The 12,588-nt window shown below is 38.6% G+C and overlaps 1 protein-coding gene across 2 annotated transcripts in view; it reads left to right on the forward strand.

Annotated features, from left to right (window-relative positions):
- Nucleotides 1-12,588, forward strand: part of LOC107527965 (mitochondrial import inner membrane translocase subunit Tim23) — a 31,472-nt gene that overhangs the window by 17,140 nt on the left and 1,744 nt on the right. The window contains exons 6-7 of one of the 2 annotated variants that reach the window (XM_016200865.2): nt 1,276-1,386; nt 10,793-12,399. In XM_016200865.2, coding sequence (XP_016056351.1) covers nt 1,276-1,386; nt 10,793-10,818 — 137 coding nt within the window. In that variant the 3' untranslated portion in view covers nt 10,819-12,399. Of the gene's footprint in view, nt 1-1,275; nt 1,387-10,792; nt 12,400-12,588 lie in introns of those variants that run through there. The other variant, XM_016200864.2, reaches the window with a different exon arrangement.

A 12,588-nucleotide genomic window follows, 5' to 3' on the forward strand; every position in this document is an offset into this window, starting at 1 on the left:
CAGGCTTGTATTTGGGGTCCTAGTAAACAGCTGCTGCCATATTTTGCTCATGTCCTCATTGCCCCCACCCCCATACACAGTCCCCTGCCTTTGCGCTGTTTGATTGATTGTATATGTACTCAGCCATTCTGTTCTAACCAGGACTTTCTTAGTTTTAGCACCAAAGGTCCCATGTACCAGGAAATTCTCAGTCTTGGGCAGATGGGGATGGCCAGTCACCCTGTGTTCCCTTTTAATATGATCAATCACAGTGTTCCGCTCAAGTTTAGTTTCAGATAAATAAGTTGAAACAGGAAGAGCCTTTATAAAACTATAAAAACATCACAACAAAGGAGTTATAAAGCTGATCTTGGTATAGTAATGTTGACGGGTCAAATGTGGCAATTTTGAGAATGGGTAAGGAAAGGGGTTAATGTGATTTTCAACTGATTTACCACAAGAATTTTCAAAACATGCAATATCTGAGTATTTGGTCAGGGGCACTGACCTCTGTTCCCGTAGACTGTCAATTTTAAAAAAAAATGACAACAGCCAACAACAATAGCCGTCTGGTATGAATAAATCAAAATCATACCTATTTTTTTGGTCAGATTGGTAAAAAATATATTTTTTTGGTGTGCCAGAGAATTTCAGTAATTATATGCCGTAAGATGAAAATGGTTGGAAATCACTGGATTAATGCATTCATGGCTAATAGGAATCTTTACAAGCACAGGGAGTAGATCCTGTTAAAACTAAATTGTGCTAGTTTTATAGTTTTTACATGTGCAGGAAACAAACTTCACCTTTTTTCAAGTTTTATTTTTTTTATAATAGAAATACATGTGTTTTTGTTTCTAAATCCAAAGTATAGCTACTATAAATAAAAATACAAGTGAAAACTAAAGATGTTATTCATGGGACTCCCCAGTGGTATTTTCCATAAATAGCTTCTATTAATATTTCTTATGAATCTTTTCAAACATCTTTGCACATCCAGAGTCGTAGTCACGTGCCTGCATTACGTATTAGTGAACGCAGCTCATCCTCCTTTCTGTTTTTAAGTGAGTATATAGAGTATCCATCGTATGGAAAAGCCCTTTCTGCATCAGTCTTTTCCTGATCAGCATTTTACTTGTTCCCAGGCTTTTGCTATTACAGTGTTCAAGTGATCACTTTTTATGTACTTTTGAATACTTACAGAATGATGTATGTAGGATACATTTATCTAAATATCGATTTTATACTGATTTTTAATCACTTTTTTATTACTGATCAGTTTTGTTTCTCCTGTAGCTTTGCTTTATAGTGCATTTGGTGTCATCATTGAGAAGACACGAGGTGCAGAAGATGACCTCAATACAATAGCAGCTGGAACTATGACGGGCATGTTGTATAAATGTACAGGTAGGAAATTTTGAATAGAGAACTGTCTCTTAATACACTTGAAGTATGTTTTTTATTCATAGTTTTCAAAGGAAACTTTATATATATATATATATATATTCTCCCCCCCCCCCCCAGTATAATCTAGTGTTCTAAGAAACCTGGTGATTGTTTTGTGTGTTTTTTGTTTTTAGTTTTGGTAAAATACATATAAAATTAACCATCTGAACCATATTATAAATCTACAATTCAGTAATGTTAAGTATATTTACATTGTTGTGCAACCAATCTCCAGAACTTTTCTTCATTTTGCAAAACTGAAACTCTAGTCATTAAACAACCCCATTTCTCCCTTCAGCCCCTGAAAACTACCTTTTTTCTTTCTATCTATGAAATTGACTACTTTAGCTACCTCATGTAAGTGGAATCATACAGTATTTGTCATTTTGTGACTGGCTTATTTCATTTACTTTAATATCCTCAAGGTTCATCCATGTTGTAGTATGTGTCACAATTATTTTCCATTCTAAGGCTGACTGGTACTCCATTGTACATATAGATCACATTTTATTTATCCATTCATCTCTCAATGGACACTTGGTTGCTTCCAACTTTGGCTACCTTGAATAATACTGTTATGAATGAACATCGGATAAACTAAATACCATTCAACTTTGAAAAGATAAAGTCCTAAGAGTTGAACCAAAATGGTATGGGTGAAGATCAAATGTCAAATTCTCCTCTAAAATGGAAAAATGATTAACATTCACTCAATTATGATTATAGTCTCAGTAATGAACACGTAATAATTTGTTTCATTCAAAACTCTGTGAAGTGGTAATCACACCCCAGCTTTATAATGAGCATATTGAAAGGACCATTTTCAATATGTCCTGTATAAGCAGTGACAGCCCCAAGTTTTTCATCATCTCATTTTTAAATGGTTTAATTAAACTGCATAAGTTCTATACTCCTGCCCCTGAAAAGCACTGTTACTTGTTGATTGCTTTATTATGTATTAGACACTTGATTAACTCAGTAATTCTGTTTATTAGGAATTCCTCCATCACATATATTAGGTAGTATTTTTGCTCATTTTTTCCTAGAAAGAAATGAGAGAAGTCTCACATGATTATAAAGTCCCAAGTTTTCCTAACATATCTTAGAGTAAGAGGCTTTTCTATATTGAAAAATAGATTAGATTTGGAATTTTATTTCTAAGAGCCCACAAAACTTCTTGCAGTACATATGGTGTGTTTACACACAGAGTTTCCAGGTAGAATATGCCCATGAAATGTTGCCTTGGCATAGAAAAATCTTATTAAAAACCTAATAATGGTATGAAATTAGAAATCAGCTACAATAAAAACACTAAAAAACAGTCAAACACGGAGGCTAAATAGCATGTTATTAATGAACGAGTTACCAAAGAGATCAAGAAAGAAATCAGAAACTTCCGGGAAACAAATGAAAATGAACACACAACTCCAAATCTATGGGACACAATGAAAGCAGTCCTGAGAGGGAAGTTCATAGCACTACAGACCTACCTCAGAAAACAAGAGAAACTTCTGGGCTCTCTAACCCTACAGCTTAAAAACTTAGAACAACAAGAAAAGTCCAGAGAGTAGAAGGAAGGAAATAATACAGATCAGAGCAGAAATAAATGACATAGGGACTAAAAAAAACAAACAAAAGATCAGTGAAACCAAGAGCTGGTTCTTTGAAAAGATAAACAAATTGATGAACCTTTAGCCAGACTCATCAAGAAACAAAGAGAAAGGGCCCAAATAAAATCAGAAACGAAAGAGGTGAAATAACTTACCCAACAGAAATACAAAGGATTGTAAGAAAATACTATGAACAACTATATGCCACGAAGCTGGACAACCTGGATGAAATGGATACATTCCTAGAAAAATACAACCTTCCAAAACTCAATTAAGAAGAATTAGAAAGCCTGAATAGGCTGATAACTGCTGATGAAGTTGAAGCAGTAATCAAAGGGCTCCATCAATAAATCAACGAATGACAAGTGCTGGTGAGGGTGTGGAGAAAAGGGAACCCTCATCCACTGCTGGTGGGAATGCAGACTGGTGCAGCCACTGTGGAAAGCAGTATGGAGGTTCCTTAAAAAATGAAAAATTGAACTGCCATTTGACCAATGATCCCACTTCTAGGAATAAATCCTAAGAAAACCGAAACACCAATCACAAAGAACTTATGCACCCCTCTGTTCATAGCAGCACAATTTACAATAGCTAAGATCTGGAAACAGCCCAAGTGCCCATCAGTAGATGAGTGGATAAAAAAGATGTGGGATATTCACACACATGGAGTACTACGCAGCTGTAAAAAGAAGGATCTCTTATCCTTTGGGACAGCATGGATGGACCTGGAGAGTATTATGCTAAGTGAAATAAGCCAGTCAGAGAAAGACAAGCACCACATGATCTCACTTACATGTTTAATAAACAAAATAAACTGATCAACAAAGTGGATCCAGAGACATAGAAGTATGGAACAGACTGAGGGATCTCAGAGGGAAGGTGGGGGAGTGGGTGGGGAGAGATTAATCAAAGAACCTATGTGTTTTGTTTATAAGCATAACCCATGGACACAGACATTGGTATGGGGAAGGCCTGGGGGTGGGGTGGAGGGGATTAAAAAGTAAAAAATAAACATGGGAGGGATTTAACAGGTAGGATATTCGTAACAACTAAAATTATTTTAAAATTAAAATTGACTTGTTCTACTTACAAGGAAGCCTTTCTGTTATTGCTATAGAAAATACATTAGGTTGGTTGGTTAAAAAAAAAAAAAAAACTAAAAATACTTTCACATTGAAAATCTGTAGGGTCAGACGAAAGAATTTTAAATTTTATTTGGCAGCACAAAGGTGGCACTCAGCCAGCAAGGGTTTTAATTTCTTTTTTTTTTTTAATCCTCACACAAGGATATTTTTTTCCATTGCTTTTCAGAGAGCGTGGAAGGGAGAGAGAAAAAAACATCAATTGGTTCCCCTCCCACACGTCCCAACCAGTGCCAGGGATCTAGCTTGCAACTGAGGTACATGCCAGGGATCTAGCTTGCAACTGAGGTACAAACCCTGGACTCTTTAGTCTGTGGGCCAAGGTTCTAACCACGGAGCCAAACCAGCTAGGGCAGCCAGCAAGGGTTTTTAAATCACAGATTATACCATTAAAAAATATATATATATATATATATATATATATATATGGAAATTTCACAAAAATCTGGGATTCCAGCTACTTTTGAATAAATGGAAAACACCAAGCTCACACTGTATGGTAGCAAATGGCTGGAACAGAGTGAGGAGCTGCTTCTACCCCAGTGGGTGGGCATTGAAACTCCAGCTGAGTTCCCACCATTCCGTTTTCCTACTTAGAGTAAGCCATTATGGCATTTCCTGTGTTAGGGGCAGTTCAGAATATAAGAATGCAAATTATCTAATTTAAGGCATGCATATTTAAGAAATAAAAAGGGAAAGGCTGAATACTTTATATTATCAAAAGAAATGAGAGCCTTGTTTTCTGTGTCAAGGACTTCCCTGCAGTAAGTAATAGCTTGGGACAGCTTCAACTGTTTCAAATTATAGAATAGAAAGCCCTTGGCTCAGAAGAGAAAAAGCAAAAAAGATTATCCATTGCCCAGCTCTGGCGTAGCTCAGCTGTTGAGCATCGACCTAGGATCCAGGAGATCATGGTTCGATTCCCGGTCAGGGCACATGCATGGGTTTCGGGCTCGATCCCCAGTAGGGAGCTTGTAAGAGGCAGCCAATCAATGACTGTCATCATTGATGTTTGTCTCTCTTTCTCTCTCACTTCCTCTCTCTGAAATCAGTAAAGACACATTCTTTTTAAAAGGTATCTATACCAAAAAAATCATTATCCATTAATTCTATCAGGTGATGTGTTGGCTGTAGTTCCCTTTCATTTGTGGAGCATAGAGAAAATAAATGATCCGCTGAACCAGAATTCCAGCATTACTGTCCAGTTCCTGGCTCAGCACATCACACCACTCTAACAAAGGCAGATCAGTGTCTCTTACTGATTTTGTGTGGCAGGCATACACAGGTAACGTCTACTTTCAGATTTGGAAAAGAGTTTGGGCACTCTTAGTCTAGAGCCAGCATAAACTGTTAGGGGAAGAATTTTACATTTAGGGAATGGCTAATTCCTGCTTACCTAAAATATTTCCAATCCCCAGTATACTCTTCAAAAGTAGAAATTCTTGCCCGACTGGGCATAGCTCAGCGGTTGAAGCATCGACCTAGGATCCAGGCGATCAGGGTTCGATTCCCGGTCAGGGCACATGCCTGGGCTGCTGGCTCGATCAATGACTCTCTCATCATTGATGTTTCTATCTCTCTCTCTCCCTCTCCTTTCCTCTCTCTGAAATCAATAAAGATATATTTAAAAACACAATTCTCAAAGTCATTAATTCAGCCATCCTTTAAAAAAAAAAAAGTAGAAATTCTTTTTAAAAAAGGAGTTTAGAATGAAAGCAGTATGATTCAATGTAGCCACTTTAGTACAAAAGTAGTAGTGCTTTTGCAGCTTCTTAGTAGAAAGAAAAATTATGAGGAAAAATACTGTATGAGAAAATGTGTTATCAGACCAGAAAGAGGCTAATTTTTTTCAATCCTCACCCAAGGATATGTTTATTGATTTTAGAGAGAAAGGAAAGGAGAAAGAAACATCTGTTGGTTGCCTCCCATACCTGTCCCTACTGGAGTTCCAACCCGCAGCCTTTTGGGGTATGGGATGAAGCTCTAACTAACTGAGCCACCCGGCAGGGGTGAGACGCTAATTTTTAAAGGAATAATTCTGATGATATGATTTTATTTTACTTTTTGTTAATCCTCACCCAAGGATATTTTTTTCCAGTGATTTTTAGAGCAGAAGGGGGGGGGGGGACATTGATTGGTTGCCTCCCCCACATGCCCTGACCAGGGCCAGGGATCAAACCTGCAACCCTTTGGAGCACAGGCCACACTCTAACCACTGAGCAACACCAGCCAGGGCAATTTTATTTTTTCCATCACTATCCCCTCTATGGTGTCTTCCACCCCCCACCCCCAAGCTGTCTGCCTGCTGTGTATGAGTGTATTTTGCTTGGTAGTTCAGTTTGTTCAGGCCTAATGTTTACTTAATGAATTATGTAAATATTTTTCAGAGGGCATGAAATGTCATTATTAGATTTCCTATGGCACATGAAAGTGTTTAATGACCAGTGTTCTACCAGAACAAGAACAGCTATAGTTTTGCTACCATCCATAAGTCTAGGAATGTTTAAGAGGCCTGGTTACTTATTTTCAGGAAGCAAGGCCTCAGAAACCAAGAGAGGGTCCCCCCTTTCCACTCACAAAAAATCCCTGATCTGTTAATTCTGTTCTTCCCATAAGAAAGTCCTCTTAAAAAAACAAGCTAGCCCTGCTGGGCGTGGCTCAGCGGTTGAGCGTCGACCTAGGATCCAGGCTATCGGGGTTCGATTCCTGGTCAGGGCATATGCTCGGGTTGCAGGCTAGGCAGCCGATCAGTGACTCTGTCATCATTGATGTTTCTATCTCTCTCTCCTTATCTTTTCCTCTCTTTAAAATCAATAAAGATATATTTAAAAAAAAAAAAGGCAAGCTAAGTAAAAGTAAAAAGATACACAAATCCAGTTTATCAAATTAAGTGATTATCGTCAGTGTTGCTGTTAAAAGGTGGTATTTATCCATGAATGCCAGGAGTTCGAAATTAAATTCTTCATGTCAAAAGGAGCCTCTTGATGACTTCTTTATTTCTATTACTGGCATCAACATTGTTCCAGTAAATAAAAATGCATGTAACATATAAAATAGGCAAAGGGCTAACTGCCATAATATATAAGACATTTCAACAAATCACTACATCAACAACCCAATAAAAAATGGAGTGAGGATATGACAGACACGTCAGGGGAAAAAACAAATGACTGCTAAACAATAGAAGTTATTCAGTCTTATAAGCAGCCAGGAAAAGCAAAATAAAACATTAAGATAGTATTTTGCACCAACTGGCTTAAATAAGGTGATGGTAGATGACATTTAACATTGGCAAAAGATAAGCAAGTGCTTTGAAGGGCAGTTTCAAATTATTACTATTTGAAATATGTGGATCCTCTGCTCAAGTAATCTAACATTCAGCAGTTTATTCTGCAGCAAACTAAGGCTTACATGCAAAACTGTGTACCACGGCTTTTGAGATTTACTTCAAGACAAGGTGCTGTTCGAACAAAGACTGGCATAGAGGGAGCATGGGAGGTGGGTCTCTGGAGGTAGTGACTTAGGTAAAGGTAACAGCACGCTCGAAGGCCCTGAGGCGTGGGTTCAGAGGCATTGGGAAGAGGAGTTAAATTGAGTCATAAAGGCGCCACGGGACCAAGTCATGGAGAAGATAGAGCTTCATGGGCCACAGTAAAGAATTGGGCTTAACTGGACATCAGTTAATCTTACCTTCTAAGTACGAGCATTTCTTTTTACTTATAAACCTTAAATGGTGTATTTGTAACTTCCAGAGTTAAACTTTCACCCTTCTCCTGAGTACAAAGTTTATACCAGGAGATGTTCACTCAGGGTTGACAAACCTTCTAAAACTTCCATAAGATTCTCAAAAGGTCTGGGCATTCCCTACCACCCACAGAAAATCCACCACCAAAAAGGCTAAGGATCACCCCAGCTGGTTCAGCTCAGTGGTTAGTGTCGGCCTGCAGACTAAAGGTCTTGGGTTCAATTCTGGTCAAGGGCATGTATCTCCATTGCAGGCTTGATCCCTGGCCCTAGTCGGGGCTCATATGGGAATCAGTCAATAGATGTGTTTCTCTCTCTCACATCGATGTTTCTATCCCCCCCCCTTCCCTCTCTCCCCCTGTCTGCGTCCCTCCCTCCTTCCCTCCCTCTCCCCCTTCTACTCTCTCTGAAAAGCAATGGAAAAAATATCCTATGGGCAGGTTTAAAAAAAAAAACTAAGACTCTGGTGAAAATAGTCCTAAAAGAACAATAATGTGGGGAGTCAAAAACAACTGAGCCACTTCAGTGCATGTAGGTTTGCATGGAAGACCTGGGATTGGCCCAGCTGGCATGGCTCAGTGGTTGAGCGTCGACCTAGGATCCAGGAGATCGAGGTTCAATTCCTGGTCAGGGCACATGTTGGGTTGTGGGCTCGATCCCCAGTAGAGGGCATACAGGAGGCAGCCGATCAATAACTCAACATTGATGTTTCTCTCTCTCCCTCTCCCTTCCTCTCTCTGAAATCAATAAAGACATTTTTAAAAAAACAAAAACTGGGATTGCATGGAAGAGATGTATGGGACTGTGCTGAGGGAAGCACAGCAAAGTGTCAGCCACTGTGTTCAGTCACACGCTGCTTCCACTGTACAACAAAGCAGAGAAAAACAGGGAAGCAGGAAACGGCCTTCTAGTGAGCCAGTCACCTTTTTCTTCCATCCCCTCATTTCATCAGCTGTGAAGCGCACCACCTGTCTGCTGAGTTGAGGTCCTTATCACAAGGACTTCGGTAACAGGATTTTTCATTGACCTTTCTCAGTAGGCTTCTACCCTGATTCCATCTTATCTCCTCAGCATTTCTGGCTTAATGTTCCTCAAGGTGGCCACTAGCACTTCCTATCCAGAAACCCTAGATGTCCACACATTGCCTTTCAGCTAAATTGAAACTTCTCACTCTAGTCCTTCATGCTCTGATCCTAACCTGTCTTTCCAGACTTTTCTCCCATACCTTCCTTATACATATCACATGACCATACAGATAAATTTGACACCCAGTTCATCCTTAAGGCCCAGCTCAGCTGTGATTGCTCCTTTCTCTGTATGGTGAAAAAGACTATGGACTTTGGAGTCAGACTGGGTTTGACTATCACTAGATCACTAAACATCTTGTCTGGTCTGAGTTTCAGTTTCTTTGTTTATGAAACAAGAGTGACCTCTGTTCCCTTCATAGACTTGTAAATGAGGTACCTCTATAAAGCAAGTGACTTCCTTTCTGCTGTAAGCACACTTTGTACAGTTCTTACAAGATTGAACAGTTTTCATAGTAGTAAGTCAATAGACAGTATCTAAAATTGAAAAATCAAGATACAGCAAGATGGTCATGTTCTTGAGAACCATGAAGGTAAAGAGCAGAGAATTAGGGAACAGGGAGTTAGGGACTGCACCAGACTATTGTGCATAACGAAAATCTTCTGGTGCTATCTTGACCTAAAATTACGTATTGGGCTACTTTGATAAAAAGAAAAGTGAGTGAAGATGTGTCAACAGAAAATTTTAATTAGCCGTTAGACTGGAAGGGAAAGTGGGGAGATACTGTTTAGTCGGTTCACAATTTCAGTTTTGCAAAATGAAGGTTCTCTGGAGATGGATGATGATGGTAGCACAGCAGTGCCAGTGTACTTGGTGCTACTGAACTGGGCACTTATGGTAAATGCCATTTTATGTGTATTTCACCACAATTTTTAAAAATAATAAATTTAACCAAAAGTTTTTTAAGTTAATGCAAAAATTTTTGGAATGGTGTTTAGTAGCCATCTCAGTGTGTATATAGGTAAGGCTGTTCCTCTAAAGCAGGGGCCACCAGTTCCTGTTTGCCAGATGCCTGTCCCGTTTTTTATATTTTTTTGTAAGCTACATTTTAAATGCTTATATAAGTACTACATAATAGCCTTTGGTCCCTCAAAGCCTAAAGTGCTTATTTTCTGGCCATTTTAAGAAAAATTTGCCAGTTCCTGCTCTAAAGTAATTGGCAATTCAATGTATAAGCTCTGCCAATTGCCGGCTGTCTGCCTCACAAAGGCACTTAAATATTCTGGGCCTCGTTTCCCCATGTTTGGAAAAAGTAGTATTTGCCCTTTCTGGAGAGCTGTGTAAGGATCCAGATAGAAAGGAACACACATCTCCTGTTTGCTGTGCTTTGTAGACACTGACCGTTGGCCTTGTTTTATTACTCTGTGTTCAAAACAACTGTATTTGCTAATCAACTTCCTGTGCTTAGTTAGCCAGAAGTTGTTTGATTACAGAAAGCCTAAAGCCAAGGTCCTCAAACTTTTAACAGATTGACCAGTTGGAAAACTCTGAAATTAAAGAGTTAAAGCTAAAACATGGCTGGTATGTGATAAAGGCTACCCTTGAGTCAGGATTAACTGTGCTTAATAAATCAAACACTGCATATTTTTGGTGTTTTCTTACTGGAAATAATTTTTTTCTAGTATTCAAAGTAGTAACTTAGTTGATTTGAACTAAGTTTGTTTCATTTTTATCAGAAAGTAGAAAGCTTTCTGGGAGATACTGTTCTTAATGAGTACTTATTATGCCATTAATGTCCCAAAGATCTGAAAGCCGTATCATTTCCGTTTCCTTATGTTACCCCAGTGCCTATGCCCAGGAGGCTTATTTGATCACTGAAAACTAGTGTGAAAATCCTTCCGAAAGGGCCAAGTAGAAATGATGTTGATACTCAAAGCAAAGGGCCAACTGGCAGAAACAGTTTGCAGCCATTTCCAAGCCCGCAGGTAAACTTCAGAGCTCTGTGGATCTGTAATCTACTAAACTAAAGGTCCAGGGGAGTCAGTCTGAATGTTTGATCCCAGGAAATAGTTTCTGAAGAAATTACTGTGCTTTTAATTACCTGCCTTCCATCGTTTTCCTAATGAACAGCAGTGATGCTACCTTAGCTTTTGCTTTGTGTTGACTCAGAATGGGTTAGAGCATTACATTTTTGTTTCCTGCTTGAGAGAACCCTCATTACACTCAAAGTTTAGGTTTAATAACTGAGCCATAGTGATGTTCTTGGAGATAGCTTAGCTTTTAAATTCCTGTACTTTGTAGGTTTTTTTCCATTTTAGGAAATTGGCCTAATTTACTTTCAGCCCATAGAACTTTTTATTGACTTACTGATCAAAGATATGAAGTAGGTCCTTACTAAACTGAGATTGTTTTAAATTAGATCAGATTGTACATTACTTTTATATTTCAGCCACGTTAATGCAGTTGCAAATTCAACTGCAATATCTAGTCTAACTATAGCAAGCTGATATAAAGAGATCTGGACTTCAGGAGATACCTCCTATTTTTGTTATGTTTTGGATTCTCCCCTCCCCGTATTTGACATCTATTTATAGGTGGTATATGCAGTTTGGGTCTGTTTAAGAGAGATAATTAGGGCGTTTAATAGTGGAAACCTAAGCAGGTCAGCTATCAGAACTCTTCAGACTAGAGAGGCTTCTGGAAGGAGTGGCCATTTAATCTATCAGCTGAAGCCATCTGGCAGGACATTCATTGCAGAAATGGTTGAAGTGAACTTGGCAACATCACTGAATTTCACAGAATTTACTCTCATACCTCCAGTAAGGTAATCACTGGACCACAGCTCCATTCCCTTTGCTTTTCTGACACAACTGGAAAAAAATACTCCGTAGGTATGATATATTAGCTGCCTAAAGTTTATGGTCCCTACTTGTTTATGAAACTATAAGAGAACATCAGGTACTTCTTAAGTTTCTTAACTTTGTCTAAGTAGACCTGGCTTTTTTCAGATTACTGGTAGAAACATTTTTGTTTCTGCATTTCAAACAAAATAATCTATTGTTAATCATTTTCAACATGAAAAATATTTTAAGCAAAAATAATTCAGTCTAATCCTTGAATGTTTTCAACTAGCGTGATGCTGAGCCTTATTGCTCAGTAGTCGTCGATTGTCTGACACATCAGTGTAGGAATGGGTGGGGGTGGGAATGGGGGGCGGGGAGTGGTGCTTCATCAGCACCTAACTCAAAGCTTCATTGTAGCCATCTTATCACCACTACTTAAATCATCAGTATTTTGAGAACCTGTGCCGAGTCCAAAGGCTCTGTTTCCAAAGAGAGCGTCGCCTTGTGTTTATTATAGCCTGAAGTCATTGAAGTCTGTAAACTGTACAACTAGCAGGAAATACTTATCTGGCTGAGACTTCAGTGATAATAAGCATAAGATCTTTTCTAAAAGTATTATAAAAACAAGTCAGATTGAGAAAAGTCAAAAAATTAAGGCTGATTATCTTAGGTAAAAATTGTGACACTAAAAGATTTTAAATATGAAATATAGTATGTCTATTAAACAGGTCATTTAGGGGGCATTTATCTCCTGATTGGTTTCTCATATTACTTCTAAAACTTCCACTCTCCTGTTTG

The sequence above is a fragment of the Miniopterus natalensis genome, chromosome 14 (assembly GCF_054644295.1).
Source record: "Miniopterus natalensis isolate mMinNat1 chromosome 14, mMinNat1.hap1, whole genome shotgun sequence".
In the NCBI taxonomy this organism is placed as follows: Eukaryota; Metazoa; Chordata; class Mammalia; order Chiroptera; family Miniopteridae; genus Miniopterus; species Miniopterus natalensis.